Source organism: Aphanomyces invadans (genome assembly GCF_000520115.1).
Source record: "Aphanomyces invadans strain NJM9701 unplaced genomic scaffold supercont1.1, whole genome shotgun sequence".
Taxonomy (NCBI): domain Eukaryota; phylum Oomycota; class Saprolegniomycetes; order Saprolegniales; family Verrucalvaceae; genus Aphanomyces; species Aphanomyces invadans.
Window position 1 is genome coordinate 2,542,629 of NW_008580146.1, and position 16,002 is coordinate 2,558,630.

At 56.8% G+C, this 16,002-nt stretch overlaps 8 protein-coding genes across 11 annotated transcripts in view; 4 read left to right on the forward strand and 4 right to left on the reverse strand.

Moving 5' to 3' along the window:
• Positions 1-264: 264 nt before the first annotated feature.
• Positions 265-1,868, forward strand: H310_00772 (dihydroorotase, homodimeric type). The gene is made up of 5 exons (XM_008863666.1): positions 265-647; positions 700-1,008; positions 1,055-1,219; positions 1,289-1,374; positions 1,502-1,868. The coding sequence occupies exons 1-5, from the start codon at positions 329-331 to the stop codon at positions 1,673-1,675; spliced, it is 1,053 nt and encodes a 350-aa protein (XP_008861888.1). The 5' UTR covers positions 265-328; the 3' UTR covers positions 1,676-1,868.
• H310_00773 (hypothetical protein) lies at positions 1,753-4,380 on the reverse strand. Its single transcript, XM_008863667.1, has 5 exons — positions 3,780-4,380; positions 2,782-3,722; positions 2,529-2,734; positions 2,318-2,465; positions 1,753-2,246 (listed from the first exon to the last, which is right to left on the reverse strand). Exons 1-5 carry the CDS (start codon positions 4,372-4,374, stop codon positions 1,917-1,919), a joined length of 2,220 nt encoding a protein of 739 aa, XP_008861889.1. The 5' UTR covers positions 4,375-4,380; the 3' UTR covers positions 1,753-1,916.
• A 395-nt stretch (positions 4,381-4,775) lies between these two features.
• H310_00774 lies at positions 4,776-7,285 on the reverse strand. Of its 2 annotated transcripts, none has more exons than XM_008863669.1 (7): positions 6,731-7,285; positions 6,616-6,680; positions 5,805-6,561; positions 5,643-5,748; positions 5,453-5,553; positions 5,344-5,407; positions 4,776-5,286 (listed from the first exon to the last, which is right to left on the reverse strand). In XM_008863669.1, the coding sequence occupies exons 3-7, from the start codon at positions 6,353-6,355 to the stop codon at positions 4,909-4,911; spliced, it is 1,200 nt and encodes a 399-aa protein (XP_008861891.1). In that variant the 5' UTR covers positions 6,356-6,561; positions 6,616-6,680; positions 6,731-7,285; the 3' UTR covers positions 4,776-4,908. The 2 variants fall into 2 exon arrangements, with proteins under 2 accessions (XP_008861891.1, XP_008861890.1); XM_008863668.1 differs by having other exon boundaries at positions 4,782-5,286; positions 5,805-6,565.
• Positions 7,286-7,918: 633 nt separating this feature from the next.
• Positions 7,919-8,462, forward strand: H310_00775 (hypothetical protein). The gene has a single exon (XM_008863670.1). It carries the CDS (start codon positions 7,931-7,933, stop codon positions 8,366-8,368), a length of 438 nt encoding a protein of 145 aa, XP_008861892.1. The 5' UTR covers positions 7,919-7,930; the 3' UTR covers positions 8,369-8,462.
• H310_00776 (hypothetical protein) lies at positions 8,409-10,801 on the reverse strand (the record flags this gene model as incomplete). 3 transcript variants are annotated; one of them, XM_008863672.1, is made up of 5 exons in its annotated part: positions 8,409-8,736; positions 8,809-8,953; positions 9,013-9,200; positions 9,253-10,175; positions 10,237-10,801. In XM_008863672.1, the coding sequence occupies 5 exons, from the start codon at positions 10,799-10,801 to the stop codon at positions 8,428-8,430; spliced, it is 2,130 nt and encodes a 709-aa protein (XP_008861894.1). In that variant the 3' UTR covers positions 8,409-8,427. The 3 variants fall into 3 exon arrangements, with proteins under 3 accessions (XP_008861894.1, XP_008861893.1, XP_008861895.1); XM_008863671.1 differs by having other exon boundaries at positions 8,409-8,953; XM_008863673.1 differs by having other exon boundaries at positions 8,809-9,200.
• A 361-nt stretch (positions 10,802-11,162) lies between these two features.
• On the forward strand, positions 11,163-12,505 carry H310_00777 (hypothetical protein). The gene is made up of 5 exons (XM_008863674.1): positions 11,163-11,545; positions 11,599-11,678; positions 11,769-11,941; positions 11,987-12,195; positions 12,260-12,505. The coding sequence occupies exons 1-5, from the start codon at positions 11,189-11,191 to the stop codon at positions 12,401-12,403; spliced, it is 963 nt and encodes a 320-aa protein (XP_008861896.1). The 5' UTR covers positions 11,163-11,188; the 3' UTR covers positions 12,404-12,505.
• A 430-nt stretch (positions 12,506-12,935) lies between these two features.
• On the forward strand, positions 12,936-13,601 carry H310_00778 (hypothetical protein). The gene has a single exon (XM_008863675.1). The coding sequence runs from the start codon at positions 12,940-12,942 to the stop codon at positions 13,495-13,497; it is 558 nt and encodes a 185-aa protein (XP_008861897.1). The 5' UTR covers positions 12,936-12,939; the 3' UTR covers positions 13,498-13,601.
• A 213-nt stretch (positions 13,602-13,814) lies between these two features.
• The window catches only part of H310_00779 (hypothetical protein), a 4,365-nt gene continuing 2,177 nt past the window's right edge, over positions 13,815-16,002 (reverse strand). The window contains exon 2 of the mRNA XM_008863676.1: positions 13,815-15,917. Within this exon, the coding sequence (XP_008861898.1) occupies positions 13,939-15,917 (1,979 nt within the window). The 3' untranslated portion in view covers positions 13,815-13,938. The remainder of the gene's footprint in view (positions 15,918-16,002) is intronic.

Genomic DNA, 16,002 nt, shown 5'->3' on the forward strand with positions numbered 1-16,002 from the left:
ATGTTGTCTGATTGGATACAGAGTTGTAGTTTCAATGAAAACACCATCTGATTGGTGAAAATGTTATCAAACGGAGGTATTTGATTAGATGGATTCGAGTTCATGGCATCAAGAGCGCACTTGATTGGACAAATATCGTGAACCAAAATCGTGCTTGCGTTGTCAGCGACGTATTTTCATGAATATTTTCACAGATTGTGCAAGTTGTTCGCACAAAAATGTCAAAAATTCGTCGCCGCTGATTCGCCAGTGCTGTCATTTGCACTCGGTGCAGTCAGCCACCACCACCATCCTGCAACCTCTGCGCCATCTCCATCGCCGCTTCACCATGTCTGCGTCCCGACCGACCTTGCGTATCCGGGGTGCGGATGACATGCACCACCACTTGCGTGACGGTGCGGCCCTCGCGCTCACGGTGCCCCAAGCGGCTGCTCAGTTCCGCAGGGCAATCGCCATGCCCAACCTTGTGCCCCCGGTCACGACTACCGCCTTGGCCATTGCGTATCGCGAGCGCATTCTCAAGCACGTGCCTGCGGGTCGTTCGTTTGAACCGTTGATGACTCTGTACATGACGGACGGCACGACCCCCGCGATCATCCGCGAGGCGAAAGCGTCCGGCGTGGTGTTCGCCGTCAAGTACTACCCTGGTACGTGACAACTGGCTGGCGCATTCAAGCGATCTGCAACGCAGTGTGGTAGCGGGAGCAACAACCAACTCGGATTCTGGTGTGACCAAGATCGAGAATATTTACCCCGCGCTGGAAGCAATGGCGGAAGTCGGGATGCCGCTTCTCGTGCACGGAGAAGTGACCGACCAGACCGTTGACATCTTCGATCGCGAGGCCGTGTTCATTCACACTGTGCTCGTCCCCTTGATCGCTCGCTTCCCCGCGTTGAAGATCGTCATGGAACACATCACGACGGCAGACGCGGTCGCGTTTGTAGCACAGGCGCCGGCCAACGTAGCCGCCACCATTACGTGCCACCATCTCCTATACAACCGCAACGGTGCGCACTTTCTTCAACACGTTTCGGTCTAACGGATCGGATGCAGCCATCTTTCAAGGCGGCCTGCGACCGCATAAGTACTGCCTCCCTGTGCTCAAGCGCGAAACCCACCGCCAGGCGTTGCTCGAGGCGGTTAAGAGCGGCAACCCCAAGTTTTTCTTGGGAACAGACAGCGCGCCGCACATTGTGGACAAGAAGCACTCGAGCTGCGGTAGGCTACGGTCGGCTGTGCAAGCTGGATAGCGTAGATGGCCATGGTTCACTCCATCGCTCCTGATAGGATGCGCGGGGATCCACACGGCCCATGCCGCGCTGGAACTGTACGCGGAAGCGTTTGAAGCCGTGGGCAGCTTGGATAAGTTTGAAGTACGTCGTCGTCGGTCCCGTGGATTCGACCGCTTCGTTGCTCGCATTGCATGTGGCATTGTGCCAAACTTGCGAATCCATCGCGTCAAATGTCGTCGAACGCTGATGAAAGCGCTGTGCAACGTAGGCCTTTTGCAGCGTGCATGGTGCGACCTTCTACGACCTTCCTCTCAATGAAGGCCCGCCCGTGGAACTCGTCCCGACGACGTGGACCGTGCCCGCATCGTACCCGTTCGAATCGAGCCAAGTCGTGCCACTCCGCGCCGGGGAGACCATTTCGTGGAAGAAACTAGACAACTAGAGGGGCTACCATGCCGCCAGGCTGCGGAAACCTGCACGTTTTGCAGCAGAGGTGTCCACTAAACATCTACCACAGCAGCACTTGTTGCGGTGGGCATTGGATTGCACCCACAGGATGCGGGCAGTTTGCTTTCGGCGTCTTTCATATCAAAGAAGGGAGTTTTGTGATGGACAAACTGCGACGTCGAACTCAATAGGGACTCGTTATCGCTTCGGCACGTGGGGATGCGTGAAGCGAACTGTCACCATGCCTCGAGCGGCATCGGAGCAAGCTCCGACTCGACGTCTGGGACAGCCAACTTGGCCTGGAGGTTATGAAAGTTGGCTTGAATTTGGGCGTTGGTCGGGTCCAGTTCGAGCGCGTGGAGGTAATAGTTTATGGCGTCGAGACGATTGCCTCTGCTTTCAGCGAGGAAGCCCGCATTCGTGAACAATGCCCCGTGTCCCGGGAACAGCTCGATCGCGGTGGCGTACAATTCGGCGGCCTTGTCCAGGTGGCCGTGCTCTTTGTGCCACACACCTGCGTTGTTGTACAGCTCCATGCAAGCCACGCCTTCGTTCAAACCTGCTTCGTGCAAACTAAACAGTTAAGGATGCTCACGCATGGCGCTCGGACAGATATGCCTCTCGTGCAAAAGGATATAAAAATCTCGCCCGCCTTGGCCATGTCGCCCGCGTTTTGCGCCGCCAGGGCCCACATGTTGTACACGCTGCAAGGCGCAACTTGCTCCTCGAGGTCGTAGCCGCGCCGCCGAACGCGATGGTTCTCTTGCAACGTTCGATTAAAGAACCTACGGCACAATGGCCATGCAGCAAATCAGTCGCTGCCCACGACGCGCCAGAGGCAGCCGTACGTGGTGGCGCCCGTGAAATCGTTGGCGTAGAACGCGATGAGCCCCCGCGTGAACCACACCGTGGGTAGGTTGTAGTTGTGTGAAATGGCCAAGTCGAGAAGCTTTTGCGACGTCACCAACGCGTGCGTCGGTCCCTCCGTTGTGACTTTGTCCCTTTGGTGCAATGCATGGAACTCATACATGTACTTGCCCAAGTACGAGTACGCCTACGCGCCCAGTCAAGCCAACGAACGGTCGAAGAAGGTGCAACTACCCCGAGGGAGTGATCGATCTCGCTCGCCTTCAGCAAGCTATCCATGCAGTGGAGGAGCTTGCCCATGTTGACGTAGGCCAGGCCCAGGTTGAGGTGGCCGATGGGATACTGGGGCAGGACGTACAGCGCCCGTTCCAAGTACGCCGCCGCTCTCGGCGCGTCCGAGTTGAGGAGGACCTTGGACAGGTTGCTCAGGACTTTGGTGCTCCACGGCGCGACCTTGACCGACGCCTCGAACAGAGCAGTTTCGTCAGCCCAGTCCAGGTTGCGCGAGATTGTTCGTGCGGCAGCAGCGACCAGCAGCGCTGCAACCAGTCCGAGCAATGCCAAGTGCTGGACCCGGGAGGCTCGTTGGATCGCCATATCCAGCGTGAATCCGACGAGAAAACTCACACCGACACTCGGAAAGTAGAGCAAGCGCTCGGCGACAATCGTGCCGACTGGAAAGAGCACGTTTGCAGCAGGTACAAAAGGAAAGATCGCAAACGATGCCATGACCAAGACCGACGGGCGCGACCGCCATTGCCGCAGTGCCACTACGGCCAGGGCTGTGACGCAACCGTACGCGAGGATGGTCAACAAGTTGCGAGGGTCCGCCACCGACGTAATGATCGGGATTGTTTTGAACCCGTAGTCGTAGCTCAGGTAATGGGGCCATGCCATTTTGTACAGGTACCATGCATGTGTATGGGCAATCGTGAGCGCCTTCGGAAGCCCGAGCGGCAACAGTGAGATATCGTTCTCCATTTCAGTCCACTTGTACAGCACCGTCGGGCCGTTCAGGAGCACCCGCGCAGCAATGGCGCACACCCCGAACGTGACGAGGAGACCCAAACGAAATGGTGGCGTGTACGCGATCGTGGGATGCTGGCGGAGCTGCAACAGCTCCAGCACGACCAAGATCGCCACGGTCGTCGCCCCCAACTCTTTGCACATGGTAGCTGTACAGGGTGTGAGGTAAACTAGTTCCGAGAATAAGCACACAGCGAAGAACGCACCGAGAACAATTAAGCTGATTGCCGTGCCAAAGTACATCCAGTTGGCCTTTGTATGTCCAGCCATTGCGTTTTGGTACACTAGCACGGCAACGAGCGACACCAACGTGCACAGCACGTCGGCACGCCCGACAACGCTTGCGACAGAGTCGCAGTGAATCGGATGAACGGCAAAGACGAGACCTGCTAAGACAGGGGCTCGAACCTGTTGCGACGCTCGCGGGTACGCTGTGACTCGACGGCCGACCACCACCACCAGCGCCGACGTTATAGCGTGGAGCAAAACGTTGACAAAGTGATACCCCCACGGGTCGAATGCGCCGATAGCATGGTTGAGGCGAAACGACAGCACCGTGATAGGGCGAAAGCTTTTGTGGCTTGACGGCGACGTGATCGGCGTGCCCCAAAAGTCGTGGTGGAAAAGATCGGCGATGGTGGTCGTGTCGTCCGAGCGAATGTCACGATTCGTGAGAATGGCGGCCCGATCGTCCCAGACAAACCCGCACGACAACGTGTTAGCAAAGACTGCAAAGGCCAACGCCACCACGTAGAGAACGGGTTGCGAGCCTTGCCATAGAGGCGACGGCGCACTCTTCATCACGCTTTCAATCGTGAACTACAATACTGTCGAAAGATATCATGGCGAATTCATGGATGTGATTGGTGGATTTGGTGGATTATAGGCCAATCAAAATCCACGATTACCAACAGTTGCGATCTTTTATCGGGCGGGGACTTTGCGCCGGCGGCGGACCCTTGGCAAGTGGAATGGCAACAAGCAGCTAACCTTGACTCTATGACACTGCGTCTGCCCCATCTCTCGATGGATACACGGCATATGTATCCATCACACGTTTCGCGACGGATGTAAGACTACCACTGTGCTGATGCTGTCGCCGATGGGCTGCTTGACCCGCAGCATGATGTTGTCGATCAACGGCACGTGCGTCGAAAGTGCGTCCGGGTGAGGTTAACTACTGGCAAAGGCGACCCGCGTGAGGGACAATGCTCTATTGGGACCAGCGCACGACCCATGGCGTAGCGATCAAGTGTTATTCAACGTAGGCATGGCAGGTTGTTCAACGTCCACTGTGAGTGCTGTGCTACTGAGTGATGGTGACTGCCCAATGCGTCACGATTCAGGAGTTGCTGCCAGGTCAAACTCGATGGGGTCGCGGTTGCTCCACAAGCTGGCCCACGCAATCTCTTTCGTCGAGTAGTGCACGCCTTGCGCTGCCACGAAAGCTTCGATCGTGCGCACTCGTCCAAGACCACATGGACCCTCGTCGCCTTCTTTTAGCATCTTCAACACTCGCTGGATCGACCTTTGCTGCGCTTCTGTTCCATTTCGCTGGTGGTCCCGAAACGTTGGTCGGTGGCTACGGGACCACAAATGGTACACGACTGCCTCAGTCGGGGCAAAGAAGTCGTAGCCATGGGTCCACAGTCGCGCCGCCATGACGTTCTCTTCGCCAAAGAACAGATGCGTCAGAGATGGATCGTACATCACCTAGGAGCGCGTATCCATCCTTGAATGATGACGATGCAAACCAGCAGCAGCCTTCACCTCTTGGAGAACAGTCGCGCGCGAAAAGGCGAACCCTGCCGCCCAAAACATGGATGGGATCGGCCTACAGCTCCATGTGCGCACGGCCAGGCGATTGCAAACGACGTACTTGGATGGAGACGTCTTGAGGACTTTGCTACATTGCCGAACGAGACCGTTCGAATCGAAATGCGACGCACACAGTAGCGTCGGTCGAATATCGCGTGTAATCTAGACCAGAGTCCGTCACCTCATGCGCAGAACCCATACGTTGACCAGCCCAAAGCTTCAGGGCATTCAACCGTCATGCGGGCACCGACCTGATTTGGTAGATTGTAGCCGAGTGGATACGTGGTCAGAATTGCCCGGGGACTGCTGCATTGACTCAGTTCGTGAATCAAAAACACGTCCCAGCCCTGGCGAAACCTGATTCACAAGAGATTCAAGACGCATGGACAAAAGCCACAGCGTGTTGTGCATACCGCATGTGGCTATCGATTTGCAAGTAATATGGTTCGCCGCGCCACAGCTGCTGTGTCTCCCATCGAGCAAGGCACGGCCCGGTCGCGTCGGCCGGATGCATCCGCTTCACGCGAACTTGGTCGCCATATGCAGCAGCAAATGCAATGGCTTGCGCTGGATCGCCTTCGTCATGCTGGAGACAGAGTCCAGCAAACACCCTTGACGGAGCGGTGGCGGTCGCAAAGAGATGGGCCACCGTGGGTTGGCACTCGGAGTCGCAGTAACTAGGAATGGAGACAAAGATTGTCGATATCAAGTCGGGAATGGCGGGGGGTGGAAGGGCCATGCCACCACCACACAACCCAGGCGGGGGCAATGAAGCGTCGGGCGTGTGTGAACGATTCAACGTTGCTGGCGAGGCTTCGATCGTTTCAAAAGTTGCTGTGTTTGGTTTCCCAAGCGATTTTGGGATCGTTGCGGCAGTGGTGGGCACGTCCGATGGAGTCGGGCCTCCATAAAACCACGTCGTCAACGCCAAGCGGTCGACTGTGGTCGGCAAGACTTCGTGCATCACGTCGGCGCTTCGAAAGACCACGAGCGAGTCCAGCAACGGAGGAATATCCTCGTGCGATCCATCTTTCAAGTGGACTCGCAACGCCCCGCCATGCGACGGCTGCCAGTCAGCGTTCAAGTAGTACAAGCATGTGATGCGCCGACTCAGCTGGTCCTTCTTGCTGCCATACGTATCGACGTGCTGGACGAAACGCGTGTTGTTCCCTGGCTGGCACAGCACGCTGTCATGTGGGGAGTGACGTCGGATGAGCTACATACAAAGATCGCCAACTGCGTCGACTTCGCGTTGCGAAGGGCTAACTCTGGCGCGGCCTTTGCCAAGCCTAGAGCGCTCTCACGTCCATGGAGTTGTTTCCCACGGCGTGTGTCGTACCGTGTGCAAGTCGTCCAAGTTGAACCAAGAGATGCTGCACCGGTGGAGGGACATCCTTGTCATCATGCGGCAGCCACAGAAGGTGATCGCCACGAGCATCCGTCACCAGTGCAGTCACTTGATTCATTTTGCCAACCGCCACTTGGGCAGGTCGCATCGGCATGGACTCTCTCAGGGCACGGCATGCATCGAGTACTCTGGTGGCTTGTGCCGCGCCCAAAAAGTTCTCTCGGACAATGAAGCCGGGACTATCTGGCTGTCGAAGAAGGAATACCTCTGATGGACCGAATAATTCCACGTTGTGGGTGAAGTTGTCGGTCGGGCTTGGCGGAAGCACCGTCCTGGTGTCGGTCGGAGTCATTTGTGGAGGTGGGACGGATTGTGGTGGTCCTGATGGGGAACTTTTCGATCTCGCGATCCTGTCTGCTTTGACCGATGGAGATGCTGTCAAGGAGTACCCCAAGGAAGTTTCAACCATGGACATCAATTGCGGGGACAAGGCGTCCAGCAGCGACGCGCCTGCCGCCGCCTTTCCTGACGGGTTTGCCATGACTCAGTTTGGTGCACATTCCATTGGGACAAACAGTTTGCCCCATGGAAATCCCCCAGATTCGATACATCTCGAAAGTTCCGAAACCAACCAATCAAACCCACGTATTTCATAGAAATCTCCGATGTTTGGAAAATCATGACTTTTTTTCAGTCAGCCACGCCGTTGATGTAGCCTGCTCTGGTGGTGGCGTTGGTCAGGCACACCCCGACGTCACCCGGACCATCTAATGGGCAAACAGCCTGGAGAATTCCAATCAGCCCATGAGTACATCGTACGATTCCGACACGGGCACACCCGTAATTTGTCCATGAGAGTGGCATCCGTTCGTTTTTAAAATATTGCTGCGAAGATGTCACTCTGCGCCAATCCTGTCTCAACGACCACAATCACGAGCTCAATGTCGGCATCCGGCCATCCTTGCCTCTTTCACTTTCATCGTCTCCACGGCGATTCAAGGCCAGCACAAGACATTTCTCTGGAACAGAGCCGACGAGTGGGGGACCGAGTCTGCGCGATGTTTGAAAGGTGCATGGAGTAGTTCTCGCAAGTCGATTGGCCCATTTCTGTCCAATCAAAATTGTTTCATTTCGCCATGTAACGACGCCTCGGGAAAGCAGCCAATCAGAACGCTGAAACTGCTCTGTCACATGTGCTCCGGCGGCGGGACCTCGAACGACGACAGCGCCACAACTCAATCGGCCTCGACACCGCCACAGCTCTCGATCTGCAACATGACGTACTCGTCCTCCATCACGACGCCGCACTTTCGATCGGCGCGAAACAACAGCATCGACTTCGAAGAGAGCTTCAAGGCACTGGTCAAACAAACCATGGAGAAGCGCTGCACAGTCCTAAACACCAGCCCACACGACGTGGCGATAAGTCTCCACTGGCGTCGCGACTATGGCACGGCAACGAGCCAGCCGATCGCGATTCACTTTGGCCACCGACGAACACTGTCTTTTGAGGAAGCCTTGGCAGCGCAGGACATGACACCATCGCCCTCGACGCCGTCGCCTCGCTCCGTGGGTGCATGCCAGTTGGACGACCACGACGACGATGACATCTTTGTCATGGAGCTCTAGTCGTTGTGTTCCAAGGAGTATTTAAACAGATTTTAAAGAGCAAATGTAGACCATATATGTCAGTGTTTTTTGACGAGTAGCTGGTGCCGCCTCGCTTTAATTAACTCCACTTTGGTTCGAACGTGCGGCGAATCTGGCTGTAGTTGCAGCGCAGTCTCAAAGAACATCAAAGAGTCATCATGGCGTCCAAGAGATTCCGCCATGTACCCAGCATTGGACCACAACACGGCATGAAGCGGGTGGCGGACGGTGGCAGCCTCGAGCAGAGCCACAGCGTCCACAGTCCGGCCGTAGCGATGCAAACTCGCGGCGGCATTGTTCACGACGGAAACGCAGTCTAGGAACGTCGGCAAGCGCATGACACGGCCGTGCAGTCTGTCAAGGACACCGTCGTGGATACGTTTGGAGATCGTTGACATACAACGTGTCAAAAAGGATATGTAAAACAACACAGCGGCCGTCAAGTTGGATCGCTCCCACGCCAGGCCCGTCAACGTATCAACCAAACATGGATCAACGGCTTCGTTCAAGTCGTACCCTCGCGCCGCGACGTGCGCATTCGCTTGCTTTGTCTTGGCTAAAGACCTATACAATGCACCGCAACAACGTCGACGTTGACCTTGTCCACGAACGAGTACAATTACCGAAGAGTGTCGTCTATGTTGCCATGCGCAAACGCCACTTTGGCGTGACCGTAGAACGCGGAAGGACATGCCGCCCCTTGGTCGATGGCATGGCGGATGAGGCGGGCTGCTGTGTTCAGCGTCGAGTCGCCCACACCGACGTGGGATTCCCAAAACTCGACCAAGTGTTGCCCAAGTGATATGTGTGCCTAGGACGCCGGTCCGTCCATGATGCACATTGGAAGTGTCCAGCAAGTGTACCTTGACGTTGGGAACAAGCTCGATCGAATGCACCAAGTGGTGCATCGCGTGCAGCGGCTGCTTCAGCGCTGAATAGCATGCTGCGAGGTTGAGATGGGCCAGCGCGTACGTGGGCATGAGAGTGACGGCATGTTCGAGGTACAACGCGGCCAATGTCGCGTTCTTTGGCAAGGTGACTTTGCCAAGGTTTGACAAGACCTTGACGCTGGTCGGCGCGACATGCAACGCGCTCTGAAATAGCGTGGCTTCGTCATACCAATCGAGATTTCTCGTCGCGGTGCGCATCGTAGCCGCGATCAAAACCAAGCCCACCAACGAGAGCACGTGCACTTTCGCCGCCGGATTCGCGGCCTGCATTGCAATGTCGACTACCCACCCCACAACAAGACAAAATCCCACGCTTGGCAAGTACAACAATCGCTCGGCAACGATCGTCCCGACGGGGAACAAGACGTGGGATGCTGGAACAAACGGGCAGATTCCCAGCGCGAGCATGACAAACACGGGCGACGTCTGTCGATGTGCCGCGCTCACGATGACACAAGTGAGGACGCAAACATACGCCACGGCCGACCCGAAGTTGCGAACGTCGTTCACGCTCGTGACAGCATCGATGGTCTTCCAGCCGTAGTCGTAGCATAGGTGCCGTGGCCAAAATAGCTTCCACAGGTATAGCGAGTGGACGTGCGCGTACGAAAGTGCCTTGGCCGTCGTCGACGGCAAGTGTGCAAACTCGTTTTCGTAGATGCTCCATTGGTACATCATAGAAGGACCGTTCATCCACACGCGCCATGCAAAGAACGCTGCGCCAGCTGCCATCACGCCACCGCTCCGACGGAGTGCGCCGACACCGCAGTGCTTTGTGTATTCCATCGCCACGAGAACGGCAAACATCGCAAACCCAGATTCTTTGGCCAAGGTTGCTACAGATAGTAAGTAGTGACGTTAACAAAAGGGAATGAATGCAAACGCCACACGACGCACCCAAGCAGATCGACGCCACAGCGAATAGTGTCCACGTATGTTGACGACGTTTCGATTGGTGGCGGCAGAGCAGTCCTTGGTGGTACGAAAGCAGTGCGAGAAGTGAGAATACGGCGCACAGAATATCTGAGCGCCCGACGACACTTGCGACGGAATCGCAGTGTATGGGATGCACGGCAAACAGTAATCCGCCAAATAGTGGCGCCATGGTCTCACTGTTGTCGACGCACAAGGCTTGGCCTGTTCGCACCACCAGCATGGATACCACCCCGTGCAAGAGGACGTTCACGAGGTGGTATCCGTGAGGATGTAGACCATGGATGGCATAGTTCAGTCGAAATGACGCCACTGTGACTGGTCGAAAGCTCTTGTGACTGTGAGGAGAAGTCAAGTTCATGCCCCAGAAATCATGGTATAGGATGCTCTGTATGGGCGTGACATCCGTACGCACATCCATGTTCGTAAGGATCGCACCTCGGTCGTCCCATGCAAAATGGGAGAACGTCGTGTTGCTGTACGCGATCATCGCCGCCGCTCCCACCGCCGCGACGCTCCACCTTGTCATGCTGCAGATCTTGTAGAAAAAAAAATAGATCTTGATTGGCCAGAACAAATGGCATTCGAGTCATATGATTGGCTCAATCCTATGGGGCAAACCCCTGGGTCATATCCAGTGGCTTGCAACATATTGGGAAGCATGCTACTTGGCGCGTTGGAGGCGACACGAAAGCGAGCGTGCTGAGGCCACGCGCCTCGGCTGCGTTAAGAAGTATTGGTGTGGACGACGTTGCTTGCTATTCATAATTTCACCCGTGTCGCTCTCGCAAGATGCCACACGGTCATTGCCCCAAACCTCCAGCATTCGATATAGAAAGATAAAGTGTCGTTGCGATTGGTCCACAGGTCAAGTTCTGTGATTGGTCCATTTCTGTGCCACCACCAAGACACGAAAATGGTCAAGAAAGGCAAGGCGGCCAAGCCGGTCGCGTCGGCGGCGCAGTTGCTGGAGCGGGCAGAGACACTCGTGGATCAACTGCAGCCCGAGCTCGCCATCAAGTTTTTCCAGAAGGCGTCTGCGCTCGAACCGAACAACTCGGAAATTTACGATGCCATTGGCGAGCTTGCCACCGAAATCGGCGACCCCCAAACCGCACTCGACGCATTCCTCAAGAGCATCCAGGTGGCACCCAAGCACAACCCCGGCAAATACTTGTACGCGGCCCAGCTCGTGCAAGGCGAGGAGAGCGAAAAGTTTGCTTTACAAGGCATTGCCATCATGACCGAGTTGTTGGCCAACGTGCCTGCCCATGTAAGTTGCTCTGCACCGTGCCACGCAACTCATGGACCACGTCAACTCCCTAGCTGGACGAATCTAAGTTATTGAAGAAGCAGATCTGCGACGCGTACTGCAGCTTGACCGAGCTATACATGTCGGACCTGTGGTACGTTTGGTTGGCAACGCCAATTTTGCACTCGGCGTTGCTGTCGTCGGATGTTGGCATGGAGCTAAAGGAGCGTTCTTCCTGGCGTAGTGACGCGGACGACGCTGAAGCCAAGTGCGAACACTACCTCCAAGAAGCGCTAAAGTACGACTTGGGGCTGCCGGACGCGACGCAGGCGATGGCGAACTTTCGCCTCGTGCAACAACGAAAGGAGGAAGCCATCGAGTATTTGGACGAGACCGTCAAGCGGCTGAACGCGTGCGGTACGACCATATTTGTTTGGCGAAGGTGACACGGCGTTGTCGTAGACGAGCACACGATGCCGTCGCTGGAATTTCGCATTGTGACGGGAAAGTTGCTCGTCGAGGTGGAGAAGTACGAGCAAGCGGCGTACGTGCTGGAAGGGGTCATGCAGGAGGACGACGAGAACGCCGAGTTGTGGTTCTTGGTCGGATCGTGCTACAACGCATTGGAAGACTACGACACAGCGCTCGAATTCCTCGAGCGCTGCGAAGCGGTACGTGTCCTCTGACGGTCGTTGGGAGCGCCGTCGTCTCATGGGGTTTTGCTGGATCTTGTAGATGCTGACCAAGCTGCAGAAAGACCTGGGCGACGAATTTCAGCTTCACCAGCAACTCGACACGGTGCAGTCGCTGATAGAATCGATCAAGCAAATCGAGCCTGTCGGGGACGCTGACGATGCGGAAGACCACGACATGGAATAGCGTCGACAATGTCCGATGATATCTCAAATTATGCTACCCTTTTGCCACGATTGCCATGGGGTATAGTTCCTGTGCAGGGGGCATGCAACTGCAGCCCACGCCCGAGCACGAGCATGCATGTATGCCCTCGCACAGATAGAGAAAACTGGAGTGTATTGGAGACGACGTGAGAAGTTCAGAATATGGATCTCATCGGACCACCGAAGGTTTCGCTGCTTCATGCCGGATCCATTCGCAGGTTTCAGTCATCATGTCGCGCCGCCGACACGCTGTGGCCGTGAATGCGTTGCCGACCGGTGCTCTGGTGATCCAGTCCGTGGGCCTCAATGTGGTCTGCTCGACGAGGCATTCGCGTCCTTTGCCCAGTGCAAGCCACATACTCGGCAAGTTGGGCTATGGAGTTGGCAGCCGCTGCGCCGTCAGGTGATCCATGTACCCAATCCAATGCGAGAGTTTGTGTTTATTGCTTGATGATTGGTGGAATGACAAACAATGGTCATATTTTTAACGAATGAAATTCAATCAATTGCAACAACATGGCACCACCACCTGCGCAATGGCCAGACGGCGTCGCGTACTTGGCAGCAAATGAGCTCCATTGTGACGTGGAACCACCTGCAGGAGAAGACATCGGCATGCCGCACGTAACAACTCCATCCCCGGTGTTTCCAGTCTCGATTGCCCTCATCACGGATCCGTCGCACCCGGTCGCAAACAGCTACGGGCTGTTTGCAGCAGCGCCGATTCCACCCCACACACTCGTGCTCAACTACATGGGCCAGATCCATCTCCAAACAACGTTTCCAGACTCGGACTACGCAGTGACGTACTATGGGCCGTACTCTGTCGACGCCACGTTTGCCGGGAACGAAGCGCGATTTATCAACGACTATTGCAACATCGGCTCTCGACCGAACGTAGCCTTTGACACGTACCGCGATTGCGACGGAGCCGTTCACGTCGGCGTGTGGACGCTCAACGTCCCGATTGCACGAGGCGAAGAAATACTGGGCAACTACGGCCGTGCGTTCTGGCGCGCCCGAGGAGTGCGCGGCGTGGTCGGTCCCGACTGGGACGACGATTGGGATTCGTAGGAACGACGCTGGCACGACAGCGAGTGGCAGCGACGCCATATCGACGTTGGAACTGTGTCGAGAGTTCGCTTTTGAATGTTGAAGCAGGCATGTCTCGCCGCCAGCGCTTCACGAATGTCGAGCATGTCACGCGTTGAATGATGGCCAAGCCAGTACTTGGGCCATGGAGACCACATGCGCTCGCTCAAGACCATGCCATAGCTGCGAGATACCAGTGCCAGCTCGCCACAGTACTCGACTCGACGACACCGATCGCGGGAGGCGGCGCCCATGTAGCGATACACAACAAACTCGAGTCCGGGCAACACACAAACTTGCCTGCACTGGCCAGCCCATTTGCTTTCATGGACCTCGCAGTTTACGCTCCAACATCGCACACAACTCGCTGGTAGGAAAAGCCAAAAGGAATTCAAGATCCACCGCTTCCAACTACCGTCCTATTTACTCTACGTGCTGGGCGACCTTGTCCAAGTACCCGCCCTCTTGGCACAACTCAAAAAAGATGCCGGCGCCCGCCCCGACCAACGCGGCCGGCGAGTCGCACTGCACCAACCGCCCCTGGTCAAACACGAGGATGCGGTCCGCGTCCAAGACCGTGTCGAGACGATGCGCGATCGTGAGCACCGTCGACGACGCAAACTCGGTGCGGATCACGCGCTGCAGGTTCTGGTCCGTCTCATGGTCGATGGCGGCCGTGGCTTCGTCCATGACGACGATGCGCGCCTGCCGCAGCAGCGCCCGCGCCATGCACAGCATCTGCCGCTCGCCCACGCTAAAGTTCTCGCCGTTCTCTTCCACGGGACTGTCCAGCTTGCCGTCGACGCCCGCGATGCGGTCCGCCAGACGCACCTTTTGCAAACACCCCCACAGATTCGCGTCCGAGTACTCGCCGAACGGGTCCAGGTAGTTGCGCAGCGTCCCCTTGAACAGCACGGGGGTCTGCGGGATGATGGCGATGCTGCTGCGCAGCGTCTTGACGCCGACGCGCGCAATGTCGACGCCGTCGATCTTGATGCTGCCGGCCGCCAGGTCGTTGATGCGGAAGAGGGCCATGGTCAAGCTCGACTTGCCGGCGCCCGTGCGACCGACGATCCCGACCTTTTCGCCCGACTCGATGTGCACACTCACGTCCTTGAGGACGAGCGGGTCGTTGTCCTTGTACCGGAATGCCATCTTGTCGAACGCGATGTCGCCTTTCGTCGGCCAGTCTTTGGCAACCGCGCCAGCAATCACGCGGGGCGGTTCCGGCGCCACATTCGTGTATTCTGCCATGCGCTCGGGACCGACCATGGCCGTCTCGAGCTGCGAGATGACCGAGATACACCATTCAAAGTAGCTGAGGAGGGTGAAAGTGTAGTTGAGGGCGAGGCCGATCAAGCCCGCGTTGAGTTGCTCGCGCATGACGACGAGGGACGTTGCAATGAGGAACAGCATCACGGCGCTCGTGAGCTGCATGCGCAGCGAGAACCATTGGGTGACGATTTGGGCGGCGTACGTTGCTTCGTTGTTTTTGTCGACGTTGGTGCAGTGCATGCGCTGGAACCGGCGCACTTGGTTCGCGCCAAAGGCCCGAATCACGACGCCGCCTTCAATATCTTCCGAGATCAGTGTAAGAAGCGGCGACTTGGTGGTTTTGTTGACGCGCTCCATTTCGCGCGCCGGTTGAATATAATATCTCCCGATCGCCACGTACGCGTACAGGAGCGGCAGCGCAACGAGGCCCAGGTACTGGATCATCCAGAACGTGGTCCCGAGCGCAAAAACGGCATTTGTGATGGCGCCGAGGAGCCCCGACAGGCAAAACGGAATGGTCGTGTCGACAGTGTTCAAGTCGTTCGAGTACCGATTCAGGATGCGGCCAAGGGGCGTTGTGTCGAAGAATGACATGGGCGCGCGCAGCAATGCTTGCGTCATGGTTTCAAACAACCGACGGGACGCGCGCAGCCCCGAGCCGTACACGGACAGCGTCCGAAAGATGGTCATGAGGGCACCGACCATGGCCAACGATGCGTACATGGTCAGGTTGAAGGGGGTGTTGGCCTGGAACTCGTCCGGGTTGGTTGTAGCCGCCGAGCTGCTCCACGCACTCAACCACAAGTCCCCCGCGACGGAGAGCCCTTGCCACAGTGCCAACACCACCAACCAGTACAGAAACACCGGCCAGCCCCCCATGGCCTCCAAGTACGTCCAGTACACCGAGGCTGACACGTGCCCTTTCGATCGGGCTTCCTCCAGTACCAGGCGACCAGACGGCATGTCTTCTTCGAACGTGGACGCAGCCGATTCTGCCAACGGAGTGAATGGACGTCCTTTCAGCGGGGATGGAACGGGGGTCAAAGGAGCTACCAGCACGTCGCTTGAGGGCGCCAGAACCACCGACGGCTCGTCCGACAGCTTGTCCGAGTCGCGCCGGTCGTAGCCTATACGAGCTGTAAGCGGGGGAACCATGGGCCCATCTTCGTCGTTGGCCCGGCCACCTCCAGCCACCGCCTTCTGGATCAACTG